Here is a 24,792-nt window from a genome sequence, read left to right on the forward strand (position 1 = left end):
AAGTTTTCTAATGTAATTTCAGGTTTCACAGCATCTGGACTGGATTTTAAATCTCAAATGACACATTACTATAAGCACTTATCTGAACAAAAACAATACTGTCAGTTTTCTTTGCCCGTTTCACAGTTTTGGTTTTTGTATGCACTTGAAGAAATAGGTTTTTAAGTGTGGAAGAAAGCCTAATGTGCTCTGGTCCCCAAGGTCTTTGTGCTTGGTGTTTGTTTTTTTAATGTGTTTTATATCTGGTTTCTTTCAGCAGGTGATTGAGGATGTGTGTTAATGAGCCTACAAAGCTCTAAATGACCACAGTAACTCTGTTGCATTACAGAACTCACTGATTGTTTGCTGTAAATAAATTGATTAAAATTGGAAAAAACAAACAAACAAACAAACCAACAAACAAACAAACAAACAAACAAACCAACAAACCAAAAAACAACAAAAAACAACAACAAAAAAACAAAACAAAACAGTGATTACAAGGCCATGTTTTATTTTAGATGTGATATATTTTTGTGCACCTACACCAGATTTTTGTAAATAACACACACATACATTGATCAGTGTGTGTCCTCTTAACAAGACAGGAAAGTAAAACAAACAGCTTAATGACTACTGTCTATTACTAACCCACTCGTCATGCTGAAAGTCAGTTTCTACTATAAAGCTATACTAAAGACTAAATGAACCAAAAAAAACCAACACTTATATACATTCATGTACAAAATAAGTTAAATCAAAAGTAGTAAAGTAGAAACTGCGATTTATAAAAAAGACAAAACAGCAACATAAAAATGTTTAGTTTTCACCTAAGTGTTGTCTCGCCTTCAATTTTTAAAGTGATAGCAACGTAGAAACAAAATGCTGTTGGGTTGGGGTCTAGTTAGCTGTGCCTCCATCGTCAGGTACAGATTCATAACGCTGGAGCTAGAGAGACAGAAGAAAAAAAACCCCAAACATCAACATTAATCGAGTTCACAAGCCTTTCAGGAGCTCCTTGTGTCCATGCAGACTGTCAGATTAAAAAAAAAAAAATAACCACTGTTACAGACAGGTATCAAAAAGCATCATGGCAGACAACACACTGGCCCATGAGAAGCGATACAACACTCATACCAGAAGCCTCGGAATAGAGCTGTACCACGACAAAGGTAGGACGTGGTACATGATTGAGGTTTGCTTCTTTTGTCCTTACTAGTATGGACACACTACATCATAACAAAATTACCAGACAGTCACAAGGAGTTTTTGAGCAAATTCCTTTTCATTGCACTTCAGGAGATTATGTGATTGGTATCGGAAAGAATGTATGGAAAAGATTACATTGAAAAATTATGCATGATCCAAATTTTTCCAGCAAAACAGTTTCACAAATATGACGTTAAATATTGAAAACAAACAACAAACTGGGAGGCATCAACTGCATGTTTTCAGGAAAGTATCACTCGTTTACATTTGTAACGCTGGTTAAAACTTGTTAATGCTTCAATCGAACACACTGCTCCAAAGTCATGGGGTCATTTTGTCTCCCTTTGTCTCATTTCAAGTTATATTGGATATGTCGCGCTACTTTTGTGCATGTTAAAGTTTGTACTCTGAACTTTAGAATAATTGAAGACTAAAAGGTCTATTTTTGTGTTGTATTAACTTATGTACTGATGAATTGTGAAATCATTGCACAACATTTTTTTGCTTTTTATTTCAACTTGTGGTATCTTGGCATTAATTTATTCTGGCCAGCTGTAGGACACCATGTCTTCTTTGCATTCTGTGTCTAATTATAATGACTGTGCTTCAAAAATCTTAAAATCTAAATGAGGTTTAAAAAAAAAAAAAGAAGAAAAAAAAGTCTTCTTTTTACAAACCACTGGAGGCTTACCTTTGCTTTAAGCTCTTTATTTTCCCCTGCCAAGCGTGCACACTTTTGCCTGAGATTAATCACCTCCTGCTGCAGAGCCTCAGCATCTTCTGAAGTCTGCCCAACAGCACCGAGTTGCTGCTTGACAAATCTGGTAGAAGGAGCCAGTTAAAGAATCTACAGCGAGTGTAATTTCTGTTCAGACTTGTAGCTGGGAGGGAAAATATCAGCTGAAGGGTCACCTCAACACACAGATCATAATGTTGCAGGCTCATAATGTTCAGAATCAGCTTGTGCAATTAGAAGGATACTCCAAAGCGTTGTTGGGCTTTTCTTGTTGTTCATATAGCGACACTAGAACTGAAGACCAGGAGGGGAGAGAAAAGAGTTAAACTTTCTACTTATCACTGACTGTCAGTAAATACTTGGATGGACTCTTAGTTCTGTTTACTTGACCTCTGATAACATAATTCGTGAGTTAAATGGCAAATTTGGACTGTTTACTCAAGCAAAGTCCTTGTACTGTGCATTTACGTTAACTCAAATTATAATCTAATGAATTTGAGAAGTTCAGCACCATTTCTTACAGTGAAAAACAAGTCAAAAATTCATAATAGGTGGAAAATCCTGCAAAAAAATGTATGTTTGATATCTTACATTCTCTATCAACATTATATTAGCTATCAATCCATGTTGTTAAGATGTGTTTACTAAAAAGCCTGACACTGGTGAAAAGGTTTTCGACGTTTCCCCTCAAGGCTACTTGGTGTCAGATAATAATTTGCAGCACTGTCAGAAGAGGGTCTAGCTTTCAGTTGTGCTCTGCAATACTTTGCGAATAGCTCCCAAAGCTAGTATAATGACTTTAACAGAAAAGAAATGCACCTTACCACTAGTTAGACTGTCAACAACACCAGCTTTCTCCAAGTATCTCCTAAACTGTTCCCTCTTGGGGTCTGGACCCTGCTGGAGGAAGAAAAATAAGACATTTTATTACCAGCTAATCATAAAGTACCTTTAAGCTGTCACGTCTTGCCTATTAGAGTGGGCCAATATGATTAAGAGTGTTCTCACTATTTGTAATTCCCTCGTATTTAATGCCCTGGACTTCAAAGGTGTAATAAAGAAAGTATAATTTGTAGCCGTAGCTAATTTATTTACGTTCTCCAAACGCTGTTTACCCACAAGCATTTGCAGACCCCCATCACCGAGAAAGCCCAAATTCAAGCCGTCACAGGTGCGATGGCGACCTCCCGATGAGCCTCCCTCCCTGCTAACATTAGCTTAGCTAGCTTGAAACACAGGACATGAAGCGGGTTCTTAAAAACAGCAGAGTAAAATGAATACAATGACAGCACACGCGCTTACTTTATAATGTGCCATAGTAATGTCGGTTAGAAAACTGCCTTTTTCGTGTATACAGCTCCTATATTTAGCGTTCCGCTTAAAATGGGAGCACCTAACTTTGAGAATCAGGTACACCGCCGGCCGGGTCGGTAAAAGTTTACTTTCGTTTATCTTCTTCGCTCAACCAACTGCTCCGCAGAGTCAAAGCTGCATTCAGGAGCTCCTCGGGAATATAAGAACGTGCAAAGGTTCCTCGTCACGAAACCAGTGATAAATTCTTACATATCTCCATTTCTGTTGTTTTCCCTCTTTTACAAAGCACTTAAAATTGCACTCTTAAGCCATTCTGCGATTGGAGGGCAAATAATGCGTCAAAACTGCTAAACAAAACAACAACAAAATAATATCATTGTGTTTAGGAATAATAATAAATAATAAACCATCAAAAAATTAGATGTGTCCAGCTCAGGCAGTTTTTATACAGATACACTTTTTAAGAGTTATTGTAGTTGCCGTATGCTATGCGGCATTGCATAGGCAATATAATTTACACAATGGATTTATTTACTCAACATGGATTATTTAATCTGTCCTGCAATTGCGGAAAGAAATAATTCCTACATTTCAGAAGGCTCATGAAAGCCTTTGCTTCACTGTAGCAGGCGCTTGCTTCCATCTGCTGGTAACAACACAGAATAACACCATAACCGCTCACTCTGTTTGGTTCGTCTTCATTAAATGTTCCCTTTTAACCCAAGATCATTTGTGACGATTATTTTAGTCCACAAAAAAATACTCTAGGTGGTTTAAAATAGCTCATTTAAAAAAAATGAAAGGTTTTATTTTCTCCTCTTTCGAGCGACAGTTCACAAAACAAGTCCGGGTACTAGTCAGGTGACAGCGGTGAACCTCATTAAAGTGGCAGGCTGCTCGGCCAATCACCTGTCGAATTGTAACCAAAGCAGCGAATCAGAATCAAAGGGCGGGACTAAATGGTGAGTTTTTTTTCAGGGCGAGAGGAAATCCTAAGGAAATGTGTGGGATCACGCTCTGCGTTTCCAAGTAGCTCAGGCGTTATTAACAAACTATCTCCATCGGGTGACGTTACTTCATGGTGCCTACCAACGGCCCGCTACAAACAAACAACTAACCGATAAAGTAAACGGGGGGAATAAGGGGGGAAGCGACCGTGCTTAGGACAAAATGTCGATTCAGTACGAGGTGGAACAGCTGTCTGACAGCTACGGGGTTGCGGACTCGTTTCCCAAAGATTTCGGTTATGGTGAAGAGGAGGCCGACATCGAGGACAGCCCGGCACCGTCCGACAGCAAACCCAGGATCCTGCTTATGGGCCTGAGGAGAAGCGGCAAATCGTCGATACAGAAGGTAGGCGGAGATGTTAAACTGTTAGCCTTCCGAGGCGAGCGCCGCCTGCCTCAGCCTCACGCGAGTATAAACGGGACGTTAGCCAAAATAGCTACCGAGTTGGGTTAGCATGTCGCGAGCGATGACGGTTATCAGTCAGCTGACGGCGTGCTCAGCTACGTAAGAATTGAAGAAATAATAACAATAATAGTCATAATAAAGAAAATTTGTAGAAAGCTAATGGTCACTTGGCTATCTGTGTGAACTAACGCCGGTGTGTCCGCAGGAGTGAATTATTAACCAGCTGAACAGAGGCGCTCGGTGCATCTTTAATAGTGCGTGTGTACATGCAGCATGTGACTGTTTGGTTAACAACTTATCCGACATGCAAACAAAAAACAGAAAAGAAAGTCTGTCAGTCCCACCCAATTGTGCGGTATAGATTTGGAGTGTGCCTTTCACGTGATATCAGAGCGACCACACCTTTCAGTCTGCAAGCCATAACACTTTTTAAATCAGTGCAGCACGTGCAAGGCCTCTTTACCTGAGTCGTACCCATTTTATCTCAGAAAGAGGGATAAAAAATTTGTTCGGCCGCTACTTACCCCCCTCCAGTAACTGCCCCTGTGCATGATGGACTATTCAGACGCTCCCACACTCTCAAAAATCAGGAACAGCCAGGACTCCAGTATGCTCAAGGAAATTAAGCCCGCCGTATAGTGACACAGCTCCTTGTTAGGAGATGACCTCAGTAGCTGCTCTGAGATTGCTATGACCAGCGGCACCTGTGTTTTCACCTGAATTCCTAATTATTAATTTCATAAGCAGTTTTGGCCTTCCATTAAAGCATATTAATGACTGTCTATAAAATGTTTTTAAAAAGTGATGCTTAATTTGCTTAAGTTTGAAATGCATTTTTGATTATTTATTTTTTTAAATGGCCAAAGATAATCATCATCCATAGATTTAAGTAACAGACTTTTTGCTAGCTAAATGCAGGGAAATGCCACCCTCACCCCACAAAGTAAAACCCTGTATGAGTGTAGATGACATTTAATATGAAGGCAAAACCTCTGTCAGCTTTGGTGACTGCTGTAAGCCTGGAGCCAAAAAAAGTTGATATTACAAGTTATGGCAGAGGCAACAAGCCACCAACACCTGTGGAAACTTTGCAGTTGTTGGCAAAGGGGGAAGGCACATTCGGAGGCAGTGAGAGAGAAGGAAAAGCAGGAGTGTGGATAACAGAGAAGGGACTTGTAGATATTGTGGGTTGGTGCTAGGAATGTGCTCAGGCGGAGGCAGATGACTTGCTGTTTCCTTAAAAGAAAACAGGAAAAAAAAGTTTTTAAAAAAAGTTAATATATGTAAAGAATAATAATTTAAAAAAAAAAGTTCATTACTAGTAATCCAGTTAACTACAACATAATTAAAAATAGGCACAGTATAAGGCGGAATGATAAGATTCTTTAAAAAAGTCCAGAAACTGAGTCTCAGTTAATTTTGTTAATTCCCCAAAGTATGGAATTGTAACTGTAAATAATCAAATGACCACAACCACCTGTCATGCAGCAAACCCTCAAGGCTGGTTCCACTTTTTCTAGTTTTTTTTCCTTTTTCTAGTCTTTATTTCATATTTCATCTATAGGCTGCTCAGAATATGTTTCTTGGCCTGCCACTTTCACTGTTGTTGCACTGTTGTTTAATAATAGATTAGACGTAGTTAATCTATTCTATGATATTTTATTATTTATGTTCAAATCCAAGGGGGAAGTATGAAAAGACTGAATATAGCTTGACGTGCTGCAAACCTAACCTACAGAAAGTGCATGGAGAAACTTTCTTGTGACGAAGCACACTTCTGTGCCAGTGCATATATGTGCACTTGCACTGTGTTTGCTATAATCCATACACCCTCAAGTCGAAGATTAACATTTCGATGTAAGCTGCCAACTGGGCCCGAGAATCATGTGATTTGGATTTTTGCTGGTTCATCGGCCAGTGACCTCAGTGGACGACACATTGATTTAAAATGCCAGCAGGGGAGCAAATACTCCTACCACATCACACGTCCACTACATCTCGTTTTGTACCCTATTTGTTAAGCCTTCCTCTCATTAATTGTTAACTTCAGTTCAATGTACAGCAGCCACTTTCCGCAGCGTGAAAAGCTGAAAAATGCTGACGAGAATTACGTGTTGCAATGGATCTGAGTCTGCAGTGTTTTGCCCTTTTCCCTCTTGTTCTACATGTGATGTCTGGATGATATCCTTGTGCTAGAGTAACACTATAAAGCAAATTACAGCACTATTGTGATAATCTTTCACATGACTGCAATATTTTAATAATGGGATTATGGAACAGCCATTTGTAAACCACAAGTGAAGAAAACCTTACATGTGTCTTCACACACACAAATGTACGGTCATCGGACTTAAAACGTTGCTGGATGACTTCAAGTCTGTTTAAATTCACACCCGCAACAAAAGTTAACAAGGTTATTATACTGAAAATTTTTTATTTACACATCTGTTAGACTCCCTCTTTATGGCCACCTCCTCAAACTCTTCTGTGAGGACAACCATCTCAGTTTAAACATATCAAATCTCCATGAATCTGCCCAGGGTCTCATTTTGGTAGGACATACCTGAAATTACTCATCTAGGAGTAACAAGGCATCTTAGTCAGATTCTCAAATCACCAAAGTCCCTCCTTTCAGTGTGGAGGAGTACCAGCTCGTATGTGAGCCCCTTCCAAATGATCTAGCTCCCCAGTTTTTATTGAAGTATTTATTTAATATAAAAATAAAAACTAGACTTTAGAAATAAAGAATTGTAATAAAACTAAATTGATATCCAACACTGTTGATTTAAGAAAAACATACTTGTTATGTCAGTGGCAGTTAAGAATTGATTGCAGTATTGAAAATTTGAAGAAGCGCATGTTTGTCTAGTGACTACAATGATTAGCGCTGTGTCCTCTGTCCCCAGTATTTCCAATAAATAAAGATGAAGTAACGAGAACAGACAGATGCATTTTTTTCCCCAGCAGCTAGTGTCAGAATTACCACAGATTTGTGGTCACTGCTATATTAAAGTTTCAGTGACCCTCTTACAAAAGTGCAATTTCTCATAATCCCACTGTTTGCTGAGTGTCATCATATACCAGTTTTCCCCACTAAATTTAATTAATGTAAATCCGGTTCCTCACTTTAGACTCTGTTTGTATTTATTCAACTGAAACATGGCATCAATTTTCATTTCAGGTGGTATTTCACAAAATGTCTCCCAATGAGACCTTGTTTCTGGAGAGCACCAACAAGATCTACAAGGATGACATCTCCAGTAGCTCTTTTGTCAACTTCCAGATCTGGGACTTCCCCGGCCAGGTCGACTTCTTTGACCCCACCTTCGACTACGAGATGATCTTCAGAGGAACCGGGGCTCTAATATTTGTTATTGATGCTCAGGTGAAGAGAAAAAAAAAGAGGAAGAATTGTTTGATAAGATAAAATGTAGAAGTACAAAATCAGACCGCTTTCAGAATCACGACCACTTACATTTTTATTAAGATGAAACTGTACAGAAGAAGAAAACAGGCATCCAAGTATACACTCATTTCAGCACTGAAGAATGAGCTGGCTGATGAACAGCCAGAGTGGCTTGAATAAAAGACAATTACATGCCACGGCTTTTATGCCTGCGCTGTCCACATGACTCTGAGTGCTTTCAAGAAGTAATCTCAGCTGCGATATAAGCCACAGCTCATCTGATTGCATGGCTTTATTTGTGCTCAAGGTGCATCAGATTCAATTTGCTTCAGCAGTTGGTCACACAGTGATATGAGAGGAGAGCTGTTTTCCTTTTGCTGTTTTGGGAGGCGGGCAGAGGTGCATTTCCTCAAACCTCACTTTAAACTGATGAGAATGTACTCCTCCATGTTATCTGAAGTGACAGCTAATAATTATGTTGGGCTTAGCTCACAAGACTGTCAGTCTCACTTCTTTAAGAAGAAGCGCATCTTGATTTTCCTGTTCATGTCACTGTGATAACTTTTTTTTTTTTGAAGGACATTGTTGGATATTATATACACTCTTACTACATTAAAAAATTTTCTCATAAAGTTTTTAAGGTTAAAAAAGAGCAGATTATGGATGTAGTGTTCTGTAAGAATAAAGCAGCATGGTAGTATTAAAATTGTTAAATATTCTATGCTACATGTTGTTCCTGGTTTTGTGTCCAGAACAGAAGATTATAGGAAAATGCTTTAAATCTCGTTTTAGATTCACTTTGTGAACATGCCATGTTTTTGTGTCATCTTCTTTGTTATAGGATGATTATGTGGAGGCTCTGAGTAGGCTTCATCTCACTGTGTCGCGGGCCTACAGGGTCAATCCAGAGATAAACTTCGAGGTGTTTATCCACAAAGTTGACGGCTTGTCAGACGATCACAAGATCGAAACCCAAAGAGACATCCATCAGAGAGCTAATGATGATCTGGTAGATGCCAGTTTAGAGAAGCTGCATCTCAGGTACGATTAACTTGTAATTATTTTAATCTTCTGTGAAAGCCAAAAGAAGGGGGGGGGGGGGAGAAGACATCTATCCTGTTTTATATTTGATTTGCAGCAAACAAAGTTTCACACACTCAATAATGCAATACAATAACTCTACTGTTTAACAGATTTAACTAATCAAGAAAATGGGCCACAGCTTAAATGGCCATTAATAAGTTGGTACAGCAGTTAATCACTTACCCCAAATCTCTCAGACAAAGCATAGTCTCTCAACAAAACTAGCTTTATTCAAGACAGTTTTAACACCCGTAATCACGTTGTCATAAACAGACACGAGTAAACACAAGTCGGTGCAGACACAAAACGACAACTTCACTGACTGGTAATGACACATGAGACTGAGAGATGTTTTAACCTCTTCCACAAATGTTTTATACTTGGCCCCACTCATCCTATTTGATAAAAATGGTTTAAGAGTATGGTATAAAATAGTTTAAAAATAGTTTTTGGTTTTTTTGGTAAAGTGCTCTTGCTTCAATCAGTGGCTTTTTGTTTGTTTTTCCCTTTTTCAATAATTGCAGTAGAAAAGCCATTGGGATGGTTGTTTTTATTAATGTCATTTGGTAATTGGTGTTGTTGCTAATAATAAGGCCTAAAAGTAGCTTCTGTTTCCGTCTTTACATATCCAGTAGTCTGTGTCTTCAACATTGTCTGCATAGTTTTAGTGTTCCTGTGAGATTCCTCTTTGACCTCTTAATGAAGCAACAGTGGCCTCTGCCACAGCTATCAGAGCTGTTGTGATTAAGGCTCCAAAGGGCAGAAAAACTTGAGATGCAGAAAGAAAGCCAAAGTACACATCTGCTGTTTGGTTCATCTTTGTGTGCACATAGCACACCATGGTTTGTTTGTTTTCTGATATAAATGCTAAAAGTTTTAACTTTTATATAGCCTGAGGACTAAATATGTTCATTTAGTAGTCTTTAGATTGAAGAAATGATCTTAAATTTTGTCATAGAATGCAATTAATACTTTGCCATTTCGCACAATGGATGTCATGGCTTCAGTTTTTTAAAGTTCTTTATTTGGTTTGTTTTGATGTGTGGTTGGTGTCAAAAATTCACCATCATAGTAAATTCATCTTTTGAAGCCTCAAGTTACTTGTTTTGGCTATACTCATCCTACCATTTTGAAACAAGAGGAGGTAAAAGTAACTAAACAAACATGGACATTTGATACTTTAAGTACTTCTGCTTTTGATTCTAATGGGGACCATCATATGTGTTTGTCTAGTCTCGTCTAACTCTAACCCTCAAAGAGTTTCCCAGTCTTGTTCTCTAAAACCTAAAGAATTATGGATTTGATCAACTGGTCCTGTAATGGAATTGACACCCTGCTAGGCTTGGGAGAGCCCGATTGTCCTGCGGAGACGTTTGCTGCCGGATACTCGATGGTCGGTTGCGTCGTGTCTAGCGACGCTCTCGATGGAGGACAATTAACAACATCTACCAATTTGGAACCATGATAACAGAGTTCTGGCTGATTGGAGCTGGCTTTGACCTGGCTTATCGAAGAACAAGAAGCGGCTACAGCTGTTCAAAATCCCATAAGGCTGGCCGATATGATAGACGATTGGCAGGGCTGTACTCAGACTGTGTTTTGAACGCAATATGGATAAGATCTTGGAGAAGAACAACGGGAATTGACAGAACTGGTGACCAGTGATGGACATTAGACCAACTGTAAAAGTTGGATGCAGTTGTTCGCACTAAACCCAAACATTCATGATCTTCACTCATGCGGCCCCCCCTGGCGCCAGCTGAAGGCTTGCCAAAGTTGAAGCTGACTGGAACAACAAATTCTTCCCATGATAACAGGATTGTTGACGGAACTCTTTGTCCCTCCTTCAAGGCCACCTGGGTCCACTGGAAACTGTTGACTGACGCTTAACCAGGCGTGGTGACGCTTTCTCTTAGCTGAACACAGGATACACACATGCACACACATGAAACACGTACACTGATACGCCCTCACTATCACCCTCTCTACCCCGGATCCAACGCCTCCTCCCATGCTTACCTCCCATCCGATGTGGACACCGGATCAGCTGGAGGCGCAATCGAAGATTGCAGCGGTCCCAGATCAGCTGTACACACTGGAATACTCTCCCATGTTGCTTGTCTGTATTTTTTTTGGGCAACTGCAACTGACAAATAAAGGCTATCTAATCTCTCATCATCATCATTTACAAAGTGAACAATATGTTGTATTCATTAAGATTTGAAAGTAGTGTTTAAGACTAAACTTGTCTGGAAAGGGTTTACTTTGGTCATAGATCTGTGGAGGTGAATAGACATTTTGTCAGACAGTATAAAAATGTATCGCAACTTCTTAATTTGAAAAGTAAAGTCAAGGCCAAAGTGTCTTAGACATGCATTGTTTCAAATGGCTACCACATGATTCATTTTTGTGATATTTTCTAGAGTTAAACTAGTCCAGAATTACTAGATACTGAAATTTATGTTGCAGCTCTAATAAGATGAGTTAATGTTAATTGCAGCCTTTGCTCCGACACACTGTATAAGAAGTCTAAATGTGTTGTGTAGCACATTAAACAGTCTGTCGGGGTTAAGCCTGGGCAGCTCTGCAGCAGCTTTACTGTTGATTTTTAGGACTGTGTTGGCACACTGTGGGGTGTTTTATGTGGAGTGAGATTGTTGTTTATTCCGGTTAGACAGCCTGAGCGGTCCTGGATATATAGTGGATCTCTGCCTCTGGTGCTTTCTTCACCGTAATACATTGTGAAGTTGAGCTCCTGCCAAGTGTATGCAGACACTTCCATTTGGCTCACACCACTGTTTTCTCAGACACAAACTTTTTATTTATACATCTCACTAACCAATGTCTATAAGTCATGTGTGCCTAGTTTTCAGCAGTCCTATGAAGACTGTTTTGTTTTTTTTATTTGTCAGAATTTTTTTGCCAAGTTAGCATTAAGTTTTTATCCTTGTGCTTTTGTCTGAATCAGGCTTTAATGCTTTGATTCACATCTCTTTTCTACAATTCTGCAACTGTTTGTCATGTGATCTTGTGACTCTATGTATTTTTACCTGGTTTCATATGCATTTTGAGGAAGTGAGAAGTGTTTCCTACTTGTAACAGCTTATATGCTTCCTTTTTTTTCTTCATCATTCAGCTTTTACTTGACGAGTATTTATGACCACTCAATCTTTGAAGCCTTCAGCAAAGTGGTGCAGAAGCTCATCCCACAGCTCCCCACCTTGGAGAACCTCCTAAATATCTTCATTTCTGTAAGCACACAAAAACCAACCCTTTATGCATAAGAATTCTCTTTGTCACTGATGGAGTGATTTATGTGTGACAGCGTTCATGGCGTGAGTCATTGCCAGCACGGAAGCCACATTAGTGTTGGCAGTTCCTCCACTGTCCCTACAGCCTTTTCTGAAGATGTTTGTGATCCTCAGTTGTAATGCTACTCTGTCCCACACTGGTAGTAGTAGTCGCTCTGTAACTTTTAACTGTTTTATCTCAGGGTATGACTTTTGAGTGGAGAACAGCTGTTTCTTCCTTAAATGTACTAACTGGTTTGGTAAGATTTACTGTATCAAGGCAGTACATTCAGTAAACAAGTTCATATTTAGTTTGCCTAGTTTATTTTGGATGAGGTTTGGCTAACTAACAGTTACTTGCCTCTTTACTTATATGAAAAACATGTAAACAAAAACAAACAAAATGCTCCAAAGTTATTGTAAATTTAAATTGGCAGCATCTTCAAAACAGCTTTAATAACTTTTTGCCTTTTAAAAAAAAAAAAATATATATATAAATGCAGGATTTATTTTACAGTTGTATTAGACTGCATCAGTTTAAGCTTGTTGTGTTATGAGTTGACAGTTGTCTTCACATGTAAAGCTTTAAGTATAAAGCATTGACTTTAGCTTGCTCTTATGACACATTGTCTTCATACCTGAGTTACTGTGAGATCTGATTGTGTGTGTATATATGTTATAATACACGATAAAATGACGAAAAAAGCCACAACTTGCTCATTTCCCATTCATTTTGTATTCATAATGTTCTCATAAATATATTAATTTATTTTTATTTTTTTTTAAAAAACATTTATTCTCATGACATTTCAGAGTCTGCTCATTTTCTTTGCTTTATATTATTTTGCTATTTCAGGCTTTTAGACCATTTAAAAAAAAACTTTTGAATTTTACAGCCTGATCATACACAAATCAAAAATCAGATTTTTGTTTTGTTTGTTTTTTTTGGGGTTTTTTTGCAGCCTTTGTAAAAAAACAAACAAACTGTAACTTAGTTTATTCTCTCAGTAAGGGATCTGCTACCAGACATTAATTGTAACAGGAAGTAGCTTCCTGTTTCTTTACCATATTACACTTTTTGACTGCCTCTTTCTTCTGTCTGTCTTCTTGTTGGTGACAGAATTCAGGGATAGAGAAGGCCTTTCTATTTGACGTGGTCAGTAAGATCTACATCGCCACAGACAGCTCTCCTGTGGACATGCAGTCCTATGAACTGTGCTGTGATATGATTGATGTGGTTATCGATGTCTCCTGCATCTATGGGTGAGTTTTGTGCTTTAGTGATGCACCAAAAGAGGTCAGAGTTGAGTAATGAGTGCTCCATGATTTGATAAACATAATTTTGGTCAGTGGTGTCTACAAAGTTAATTTTATATTAACTTTCTGTATTCATTTGCATAATAATAACTACCGTCATATTTGCTTGAATCTTTTGAAATCTTTTAAGCCTTTAAGAGACGGAGTTCACCCACGTGCTGTCTGAGGGTGCTTTCATTGAAGCACGACTTAATTTATGCACAATTAATAACCTCATAGACAAGCTGCAGTTTATTTCCCATTTCCTCTTTGAATGTTACAGTGTTTTGTTGTGTTTCACTAGTCTGAAGGAGGATGGCAGCGGCAGTGCCTATGACAAGGAGTCCATGGCCATCATCAAGCTCAACAACACCACTGTGCTGTACCTGAAAGAGGTCACCAAGTTCCTGGCCCTTGTCTGCATCCTGCGAGAAGAGAGCTTCGAGCGCAAAGGTAAGCTGTCAGATGACCTGTGATCCTCTGCTGCTCACTCGGCTTAATTTGGTTAATGGTTTTGGCTTGTGTCAAATGTCTACATGTTTTCTTTCACTTTGTTTATCAGTGCAGTATTAGTGTGTGTCTGCATGTGTACAGATGGAGTGAAATTTGTAAACCTGGATGTTATCATGCACTGAAGTACATTACACAGAAAGATAGCCAAAGTTGGGAGTAATAAAAGGAAGCAGTAATTGACTTTCAAGCTCCAAAAACAGGAGATCCACCACTTACAATTAATTTAAATAGCAACATACTGGATGGCAGTTTGAGTGAATATCGTTGTGGCTTGTGATTGTCTGAGCCCATCTGCAGTTTGTTCCCCCATATTATGGAGAGTGTAGGAGAGTGGGTTTATTTTGATACTTAATTGTGTGTCTCCTTGAGAATTCAACACAGTCGATGAATTCTTGAGTGAAATTAAAAGTTTGTCCCATCACAAACTTTAAGCTAAAGCTGTTGTGCTAAAGGAAAAAGATATCAATTTGTAATTTGTATTTGAGACCCTGATCATTTAATAGCATGTTAGCCCTGGATCAGTTTGTGTATTCAAACAAGCTATGGGATGTACTATGAAGGACCTTCAACATAGCTGGGCTTTCTTTGCATCAGCTGGCTGGACAAAGCCTAAACATCAGGATGTCACATTATGGTTGTGGGCTTTCTCTGCCTGTCTCAGAGTGCTTCAGGTTCTGTGAGTGTCACCTACTCTGATGAGAGACATTATCAGATGATATTAAAATGCTGATAAGAATCTATAAGGAACATAAAAAAATCTAACATTAAAATGCAATACTGCAGCAAACGAGATGAGATTAATGCTGAGCATTAATAGAGCGCTGAAATTTTAAACATCATACATTTAAACATTAAAAGGTTACTGTCCCATAGCCTAACAAAGGACACATGGGAATAAAAGTTCAATTCAATTTACCAATCGCATACGTGTTCTTTTTGTTTGTTCTGTGTGCTAATTGTTAAAATCCCTAATGACCCCGATGAAGGCCACAAGCTGAAACGCGTTGGTCAATTATTAAAGTTGTTCATCTTCCCTCAAGTGTTGCTGGAGTTCCTGCTTTGTGAATTCTTTCATCCCCTCCATGCACCTTGGAAGCAGGTGAAGTTGTGCCAGAAAATTTTGTTAAAATCCCAACAGCAGTATAAATTATAAAAACACTTTTACATTTTCTGCATCACCAAAGGGAATGCATGCACATTTCAGTGAGTTTTGAGTTAGTGTAACATTTACTCAACAAGTCCACATATAAAATGTTCCCTTAGCAGAGGATCTATATCAAATTGTAAAGCTGTAAATACAGAACTCGTTGAAAACGTGCTGCTTCCAGAGTAATCTTTATAATTGGCAGTAGCATATGGCAATTCTATAGATTTGTAGACTTTCAGAAGCGCTGTTACTGCTACTGTTTGAATCCCAAAGCAAGACTCCAGTTTGGCAACTCTAAGCTTCAGCTCCCTCTACAGTATTATAGTCTGGAGACTGGCTCGGCTACTTTATGACTTTAATGGACTTTAGCCACTACGTTGTTGACAATGTTTTGGGTCATGTCATGCTGGAAGAGCCACCCACGACCCGTCTTCAGTGTTCTGGCTGAGAGGAGGTTCCTGTCTAACATTATATCTTGCCCTGTCCATTGGGCCCTCAGTGTGGAGAAGTTGGCCTGTACCCTAAACAGAAAAAGCGTAATACTTCCACCTCCAAGCTTGACTGTGAGGATGGTGTTCTTTGGATATATTCAACATTTCTCTTCTTCCGAACACTGCAGTTCAAGTTGATGCCAAGGTAAATTTTGGTGTCATCTGACCACAACACTTTCTCCCAAGCCTTCTTTGAGACATTTAGATGTCAACTGATAAACTTCAGATGGGCCTATTCATGTGCCTTCTTGAGCAGGGGGACATTTTTGGTCCTGCACGATTTGAATCTATTACAGCATACTGTGTTACCAATGGTGTTCTTGGTGATTTCAACTCTGTTCAGATGATTAACATGCTCCTCCCATGTAGTTTTGGGCTGATCTACCCCCTTTCTCATGATCCTCACCCCAATCCTGCATAGAACTCCAGACGGAGGGCGATTCATAGTGGTTTTAGATTTTATTCAATTTCCAAAAAACTGTACCAACAGCTGTCACGTTCTCACAAAGCTTCGTGCTGATGGTCTTGTATCCAGCCTTGCAGCTCTACGTTCTTGCTTGTCATGTCCTTTGACAGGTCTTTGGTCTTGCCCATGGTGGTGGAGAGTGGATTTTTTTTGTTAATATTCTCTCCCTCGTCATCAAAATGTAACTACCATTTAAAAAAATTAGTGCCAGTTCATTTCATTGGAAGTGAGCAAACAGTCATTGGACTGATCAGTTGTTTAATAACATAGTTTTTTGTTTTTCGTTTTCACAGGACTAATAGACTACAACTTCCACTGTTTCCGGAAGGCTATCCATGAAGTCTTCGAGGTGGGAGTTTCCACTCCGCGTTCAGCTGGTCCACAGGCAATGGGCTCACCCTGCTCCAAGGCTGTTGCACTCAATGGCACACCACGCAACACCATCTAGATGCTGATGCAAAATTAAAAAACAAAAAGATGCAACAAGAAGGAAGAGGAAAGGAAAGATTAGGAAGGGCTCGGGAGCCTGTAGAGAAAAGACTACAAAACTGGGGCTCACCAGCGCACCAGTCACTATCCCATGCTCCCAGCACTTAAAGCACTGAGAAATGCCTCAAGCCAAGAGTGTGGGAGCAGCAGTGGAGCACAGAGGGGTCAGGCCAAGATGGACGATTGAAGGGAAATTCAGGCATCAGGTAAATGCAAAGCACTGTGTTAGCTTTGAGGAAGCCGAGAGACTAAACTGCACCTGAACAGGAAAAGGTTCAGGATCTTTCTTTGGATTTCTTAAAGCAGTCAAAGGCTGTGATAATTAGCTGCTGTTTCCTCTGTATGAACAATGTGATGTGGGGGAATAAAACCCTCTGTTATAACCTCTTCATATGGACAAACTGTCAGTTTGGAGGCTTCTGTCTCGTGATGAACCCACCCCGACCACTTCTGTGCTGAAAAAGACGATGGACATGTTCAGAGATGGCCTTATGTAGATAAAGCTTGACTGTAGTGCAAGCTTTTTCTCTCACCACCATTCACCTCACCTTACCTGAATGCTGCCCAAAACTTGCTTTTGGTTTGACTTGTGAAGGGAAAATAAGGTTTTGTGAGCAGACTAAAAAGGGATTGTGTTGTCCAGTTAAAGTGTGAGTATGCGTGAGAAAGGTTTTGATTAAATCCCAAGCGCGTTATTGTGAAAGGAACTTAACAGAAAACGTATATATGTCCTTTTAGCTAAGAGCAGTTTAGCATGATTAAACTCCTGTCATTCAGTGAAAATAACTCTTCTGTGCTCGTGCTCCACTGAGGAACAGCTTCTGATTGACTTTATGATGAATAGAAAAAGGAGTTTACTGGAAATTTGGACATACACATTGCAAAAGCACTGCCACCATGAATGAATAGGAGCCGGTTACACTATGCCACAATTTAAGAAAAAAATTAATTAAATTTGTTAAGTATGAATGAGGTGCAAGGTTGATGAACAGGTGGACTCACGGTTTAGGATTGTCAGACTGGTTGCAGCATGCTTGCATGCTTTTCCACTCAGTCACAGTCCCGCCAAAAATTATTAACCCATGTAGCAACCTGATTTAGTTTAGTCCTGATGAGCGGGAGTCACAAGAGCAAATCATTACTCCAAGCATGCATACATCAGTGTGTTTTTTCAGTTGAATTGTTCTCAACCAAAACATTGCTTATTGTTTTGAAAAGGGGAGAGTGGAAATGGAATTAACAAAGAAACTCAAACTGCTAAAGTAGGAGAAAAAGACCAAATTTTATTATAATCGCCATTAAAATGAAATGCACTGTTCATGTCTGTATGTTTGTGTTTGCTTCTGTCAGGACTGAGAGGTAAAAACTCGTACCGGTTGCACCTAAAGATCGGGAATTTGACTCAGGAACCAGGATTACCACATTATCTAGCTAACTTTTCTGAGTAAAACCAAGTTCTAGCTTTGAAGGTGCCCCTGGTTTTATTCAGCAAAGTTATTCAGGTAATTCTGGTGCTCCTTGAAACTGGCCCGAGAAGTTGTTTCATTAGTCACCCGAGAATAAGTCGCCGCTTCATTGTTGCACATCAGAACTGTGGTGGATGATTGATTTCATGTAATGTGATGCTATACTGTGTGAAATAAATGAAAATTTAAAGTGTGTTCTTGTGCTTTTATTAGTTCGTTGACTAAAGAGATATTTGAGAAACTTGCAACATGTGTGGAAATGTCTGCATTCTGCTTGACAACCCTTTCTTCACTATCTAATGCAAAAGTGCAAACAAACACAAGATGGTGCTGCAGGACCATCCAAGTCTCCTCTCCACTATTTTGATATTCAGTTTTCTCTTTGCCAAGACCAATAAGTCTTTTTCATACTTGTTAAAAATACAGAAAGTGTGCATCCATTGCTTCACCTGTGCGGTGAATTATACAGCTTGTTAAATGTCACCAGCGTCTATAACAACAGCGAGAACTGCTGCTTCGTTTATTGGTTCTGCATTATGAGCATGACAATAGAATAAATTGGATTACTCAGTATTGAGGAAACGCAGGTGTTTACTCGCATCCAATTTCTAAAAAAAGGCATCTTTATGTCGATTCAATGTTTTCATGTTAAAATGCCAAATAACCGATTTTAACATTTATTTGCTCAACAAAACTACTCCAATATAAAACAAGACAGACTGTTAATTGTCAGTTTTCTTAAAGTTGGCTGTTGTTCAGATGGCATAATAATGAGTGGAGAAAGACCCCCCCCCCCTTTCTGGTTTAGTGCATATAAAAACAACTCGGTGAATAGCTTCACCATGCAAGTTATTCACCAGTTAAGTTAAATAAGCCTCACAGCTACTGTCACGACCCATTATGTGGGGAGTAGGCGAGACAGCTAAACACCACTTCCACACAATTTAGATGCAATAAAACACTGACAGCTTTTTTATCCACTTCATTAAGCCAGTAATTTCTTATAAAAATCTCCCGCATTAATCCTGCCGATGGTTTCCCTGCGGTTCCTTAAGCTCTCCTCCAACCTTAGCCGCCTTGCTTTGATGCTTACTCAAATAGGCGCTAATTTGAGATAAATTATGCATCCACATGTAGCCTACCCATGCCAAGGAATATAAAGTGTGACACTGTGAAAGATGGTGAATTAAAGCAAAGTGTGATACCTTGACGGACTAATGGCAGATAGGTTAGGCCTGTCAGCCGGATGGTTTGTTGATCTGCATGTCACTTCACATTTGAAGAAGTAGAGAGGTCATACTTATGTTTTGAAGGTCATTTGAAGTCATAGCTATTCCTGGAAGACCTTGCGGTGAGATGAAGAGCCCATGATATACTTAAATGAAGACACTCTAAAAGAATAAACAGAGTCATTTTTAAGTTGTCCTTTAATTCCAATATGAATATCAAACATTTTTGATTCCATGCAGGGAAATTCAAGTGTCACAACAGCTGAAATACAAGAACAGATGCACACATAAGTAAGTTCAACAGTCAAAATGTATCTAATTTATCTAAATATGAGCATCTTTTATATGCCAGCGTAGCTCGAGAAATTAAAAGGTATTTAATTCTGTATATGCTGACGCGAAGTACACCGAGACAAAAATAGTAGCAAATAAACTGAGGCGGCAACAAAATCTGAATACAGAAAAAGCACTTGAGGGAACAAAAATTGTCTGGTGGTTAACGTGTCTCATGCCTGCAGACAGCTTAAAAAGCAGCTATTGCACTTGTACTGTAGCAGCAAAAACAAAGCGTGCTTCTAATAATGCAAAACCTGGATGTGTGCACTTCATCCCGAGCAGGTGTATTTATTGTCAGTTTGCTGGAAAAAAAACCCCCCCAAAAACCTCTCTTCATTTACCCAGGCTGAATTTAAAGTGACTGAAGTAAACTACATGCAATCAAGATATTGGTAAAATAATATCCATGAGCTACTGTTTACTGGAACACCTAGGTCACCTCGTGTCCACTCTGTATCACAGTGACTGAAAAGAATCTGTAGATGGGGCTGTTGTCTGCTGTTTCAGCTGCCGTCTCTCGCTCTTTGGCCGGTCTTTCTGCTCCGTGGTGCAGGCAACATGGAGATCAACATCACACACGGAGACCTTCCAGTCAGAGAGAGCTGGAGAAAAAGGAGACTGTGGGGAAGTTGAGGAAGCAGCAGAGAGCGAGCCGTATGATGTACAACTGTAATTTAGCGCTGCAGCAGGTCTTGAAATTGCCTTGCTTTATCAAAGGCAACACTCCTCCTTCCCCTGTCCCTAATAAGTAAGCTTAACTAATAATGAAATAAAGCGAGCAGAACATACTTTTGCCTGTGATGTCATGCCCACTTCCGCACGCCGGTCCGCCCATCATCTCAGATCTCTTAGTATCATTACGACGACGATATTGCTATTACGTTCTTAATAAAACTCAGTCAGCGGTGTGCTATCTCCCATCTTTACATTTTATTAACCATGCTTATGAGAGATGAGGGAAAAATGATGTGGCTAAGTAAGACGTCTCAGATAGGTGACAGATGTAATACAGGCTACACTGGAGCTCCAGTGAGAACAATTATCGAGCATAGACAAGGCAAGCTGGTGCTGAGATGATCTGACATCAAAAACTGTAAGCAAGGCAGTTAGTAGCACGATCATAGCAGTTCGGCTTTGCTTATAGTCAAAACTGGAGTTCCTAATAACGTGTAATACAAATATGAACTGCTCCAAAATATGCACAAGGCATCTTGTAAATCACAAAAACCAGATGCCTAGTCGTGTAACAGGATAAAGGGTGTTCAAAAGTTCTTTGTTTCTACCTTTCTTCTTTTAAAAAGATGGCTAACTTAAGAGATTTGTGTGTCTTTGTAATAAATGAATTGGGGTAATTGGATAACAGATTGCCAATCATAACAGAAAAGTAATAAAGGCATTATTTGGACAGTAATTGAGTCAGTAAGTCACTACCTTGGTCCAGCTTCTTTGCTTACTCATTAACTATCCTCCTTCATTTTGGAGGCTTTATTTGTTATCTCTCTGGTACCTAGGTTAAAAAAATCAGTCAGGTGGACAAAGCTTAAGTAAGGAAATACAACTTTCATGGGGATATTTTGGTATCCAATAAAAACCCATCCATGCCAAAAACATCACCTGATTTTCCCACAGCCGACACACAAACAGAAAACCTAGTTTGAGGTTTCTGTTGCAACATATCATTAAAGCAAAACAGACCTGTCATAAGGTGTTCACTGCTTTTTTTTTTAGAAGCTAACCAGTACAGCAAACTGCTCTACTACCCTTAATGTGCAGCAATGGGAGAAGCGGTATGAGGAGAGGGGAAAAGGATAACGACAGTGGGAGTTAGAGGAAGGGACAGGCGTCTCCTGCATTTTCTGGTCAGCTAGCAGAGCGTGGAACGAAGGGGCCAGCGGGCCAGCAGCCAGCTAATGGGGACCAGCAGTGAGCACGGGGCCAGGGACAGCGCTGACAAAAGGAACAGCGACAGATGCCATTATCTCAGCCTCATGCAGATACAATGGAGCTGGACAACACGGGTCCTGACACTTGCAGACATTTGTGAGCGAGCGTGTGGGCCGAGAGAAGGGGGCGTGTGTGTGTGCGCGCGCGCGTGCGTGCACTGTGAAGTTAATAGAACACGATGGAGGAGAAGTGGATTATCATGGAGACTACAATTTCTTGGTAACACTCTGAGCTCCGCTGCACCCCTTGCATGCATGCGTGCATGCGCGTATGCAATTCACGTGTGTATTTGAGTATAGCCTACATGACCTCATCTTGTTACAGAAAGACAGCTGGATCAGTCACCCATCACTTGCTTAGAATTCAGGGGCATCGTGGAAAGCGCACCACATTTGGTTTCATATTTCTCTGGGTGCTACTCTTGGACTTAAATTATGCAGCGTTCACTTCAACCAAGGATGTTCTGGTCATTTGGACAACCAAAAACGTGTCAGGGTGGGGTTTTCGAGGGGTGGGGGATATTAGCTGGCTGTGGTGATGCTTTTAGCAGGATTGGCAAAGGCAGAGAAGGGCTGTTAAGCAGCAGTTTTTGGGAGGGATAAGAAATGTGAGCTTTAGCCAGTGTAGTGCAGTGACATGGGACAGCGTTATTGACTGTGGCGGTGCATGCTGACAGTGGATTGTCAGCCCCTGCAGTCATTTGCCAGACTGAGCGAATGCAAGGATCAGAGTTCTTGGAGCTTAGAGAACGAGAGAAAAGAAAGTGAGACAGGGAGGGATGGCACGGAAAGGAGAGCAGAGAGACTGGCAGCCATACAAATGCAGGAATATAAACATAATACACATACAAAAAAACACACACACACACAAACACACACTGAGATGTGGGCACCCCGCAGAGTGTCTGACACTGATGCTGCCAGACTAATCAGGGTACTCTCCCACTCTTTCACTTGCTCATTAGTGTTAGAGGAGAAGCCAGACAGTTGTGACGTTGCAACGAGGTTTTGTCTTGCTGTTGTAACCATGTTTGGTGTGAGAGGGTAAGCAGTGATTTTAAAAGTGTTTGAAACAGGTCCGTGACATACTTTGAATGCACTCTCACATGATAGATTGAGCGGTAATATTTTTTGTTGTCGTTCGCTATGTAGAAGCTGTCTGCTTTAATAGAACAGTAACTTTAAAATACAATATCTGAATACATTTTACAGACTTGTAGCATCTCATCCCTGTGTAAGAAGGAATTTGTGTGGCTGCAATGATTCTGAAGGCAAAAAGCTGACCAGTGAAATCAACAGAGGCTGAATATCTCAGATTCAAGAGAATATTGGAAAAAATCAGATATTTTTTTCCATCTATTGCTTGAGAAATTTTTCATATATTCAAGCCACCCTTGACTCGTGAAGGCATTATTTTAAAATTCAAAACAGAAAAAGGGGGTCCAGGTGAAGACCTGCAGGAAAGCTATGACCAGGACACAGCGTTATGTTTGTGCCTAAAGTGCTTTCTAATTACTTAACATAACTTTATTTTGTCATTTCGGCCAACACCTTTGACATAATGTTTTGCCATTTGAGGTGTGGTGTATTCATTTTGTGACATATAATTAATACAAAGTCCCTAGTTTACATGATGAGGTTTTAGGTCAGATTTGCTGACCTTATCATAACTGTTTTGCTCTTCAAACTAAACAAAAAAATGTATCAGCCACAGGTTGTGTTTTGTAACAGTTTATCTCAAGATGTTTGTTTGATGTAACCTGTTTTAGTTAAAAAGGATGCATAAATCCTGAGATTTATGCATCCTTTCATATCAATCCACCGGTAACAAATGGAAAAAAATCATTTTTATAGGACTTTATTAATTCTTGAGAACACACGGGGTTAACAAGTGACAAGATTCCAAAAGACCCTAGACCCTTTCTAAAAATAACATTTGAGGGAAAACCTGCTCGTGCATTAACCAGTGTGTCAGCAGTAAATCCTTCACAACACTCTCACACAAACTGACTTTATTAGCCGTTCCATTAATGCCCGTCTGTTTTTTTTATGTTTTCCCTTTACGGTCCCAGCATGACTTATACAACCACAGGTTTGCTTTTCGTGATTTGTTGCCCCTAAATGGAATAACAAGAGCAAGAAGAATACCGAAGCGGCTACTGCCAAGACATTACAAAGGCCTCTCGGCGCTGAACGGCACAAGGCAAAAGACTAGCGTTGTTATAGCTGTCAAAAAGGCCTCTGAGAATGCCCGCACCGAAGTGCGTTTAAAAGTGATGGAGTGGGCTTGAGTAAAGAGAGTTGGGAGCTTTTAATGCAACAGAACATAAGAAAACAAAGATCCTAAGGTCATATTTAAGTGTGTTATTGACTGGGGCAAAAACAAATCTAAACACAACTCATACACAGTACTTTAAAAGCTTAAACTAACTCAATAAAACTCACGTAGTTGAATGTGGGACCACTGAACAGCAGTCATAAAAAGAAGGTCTTTAAATAAACCAATAAAATGTATATTCAGATCTTAGGGAGAAGTACAGAAAAAAATCAAGAGTAATGATGCAGAAAACTCCCCCTTTGTCTGGCATATTATTACATATCGCATTATTGATTTTTACTGAAGTATCAAGTAGTGTTTTCGTCTCACAACCGTGTCTAACTGCTTTATATACTGTTAATATAGTCAAGCAATCCCAAAACTACAAGTTAGGTCATGAGTTAAATCGGAGACAGGCTGCGATGATTAATGTGGAGCAAAAAGGGCTTCCTGCTCTAATCTGTATTCATTTTTCTAAGACCTGCAAATTAAACAGCAAGAATTCAACACATTAAACGATTTCCCTTTGGGTGCATGAGTTTTCTGTGCATCCCAAAAGAGTTGCAAATTGTTCTTGAAGTTTTACACCGTGACAATGCTGCTTTTACTACATGTTATTAATGGTAGGGTGGGGCACAAAATAGGACTGTGTTAGAGTTTCAGGATATT

At 39.6% G+C, this 24,792-nt stretch overlaps 2 protein-coding genes across 5 annotated transcripts; one reads left to right on the forward strand and one right to left on the reverse strand.

The window, feature by feature from the left end:
• Positions 1-472: 472 nt before the first annotated feature.
• Positions 473-5,362, reverse strand: LOC102296273 (c-Myc-binding protein). Of its 4 annotated transcripts, none has more exons than XM_042222349.1 (5): positions 5,176-5,362; positions 2,749-2,821; positions 2,170-2,218; positions 1,880-2,009; positions 473-927 (listed from the first exon to the last, which is right to left on the reverse strand). In XM_042222349.1, exons 1-5 carry the CDS (start codon positions 5,200-5,202, stop codon positions 880-882), a joined length of 327 nt encoding a protein of 108 aa, XP_042078283.1. In that variant the 5' UTR covers positions 5,203-5,362; the 3' UTR covers positions 473-879. The 4 variants fall into 4 exon arrangements, with proteins under 4 accessions (XP_042078283.1, XP_005925611.1, XP_005925613.1 ...); XM_005925549.3 differs by having other exon boundaries at positions 2,749-2,824; positions 5,176-5,360; XM_005925551.3 differs by lacking the exon at positions 5,176-5,362 and adding an exon at positions 3,227-3,428.
• rragca (Ras-related GTP binding Ca) lies at positions 4,175-18,491 on the forward strand. Its single transcript, XM_005925543.3, has 7 exons — positions 4,175-4,591; positions 7,833-8,036; positions 8,899-9,098; positions 12,277-12,391; positions 13,551-13,693; positions 14,031-14,179; positions 16,637-18,491. The coding sequence occupies exons 1-7, from the start codon at positions 4,409-4,411 to the stop codon at positions 16,789-16,791; spliced, it is 1,149 nt and encodes a 382-aa protein (XP_005925605.1). The 5' UTR covers positions 4,175-4,408; the 3' UTR covers positions 16,792-18,491.
• The last annotated feature ends 6,301 nt before the right edge of the window (positions 18,492-24,792 follow it).

Source organism: Haplochromis burtoni, unplaced genomic scaffold (assembly GCF_018398535.1).
Source record: "Haplochromis burtoni strain Fernald_Lab_line unplaced genomic scaffold, NCSU_Asbu1 Contig_84, whole genome shotgun sequence".
NCBI lineage: Eukaryota > Metazoa > Chordata > Actinopteri > Cichliformes > Cichlidae > Haplochromis > Haplochromis burtoni.

Bases quoted from the DNA above. Each gene is read 5' to 3' on its own strand.
- rragca (XM_005925543.3), top strand. From the start codon at position 4,409: ATGTCGATTCAGTACGAGGTGGAACAGCTGTCTGACAGCTACGGGGTT. The intron at 8,037-8,898 runs GTGAAGAGAAAA...TCTTTGTTATAG, and splicing joins TATTTGTTATTGATGCTCAG to GATGATTATGTGGAGGCTCT. The intron at 13,694-14,030 runs GTGAGTTTTGTG...GTGTTTCACTAG, and splicing joins GATGTCTCCTGCATCTATGG to TCTGAAGGAGGATGGCAGCG.
- LOC102296273 (XM_005925549.3), bottom strand. From the start codon at position 5,202: ATGCACAGGGGCAGTTACTGGAGGGGG. The intron at 2,825-5,175 runs GTAAGTAGCGGC...TTCTTCCTCCAG, and splicing joins GGGGCAGTTACTGGAGGGGG to CAGGGTCCAGACCCCAAGAG. The intron at 2,010-2,169 runs GTATCCTTCTAA...TCCTTCTACCAG, and splicing joins AAGCCCAACAACGCTTTGGA to ATTTGTCAAGCAGCAACTCG.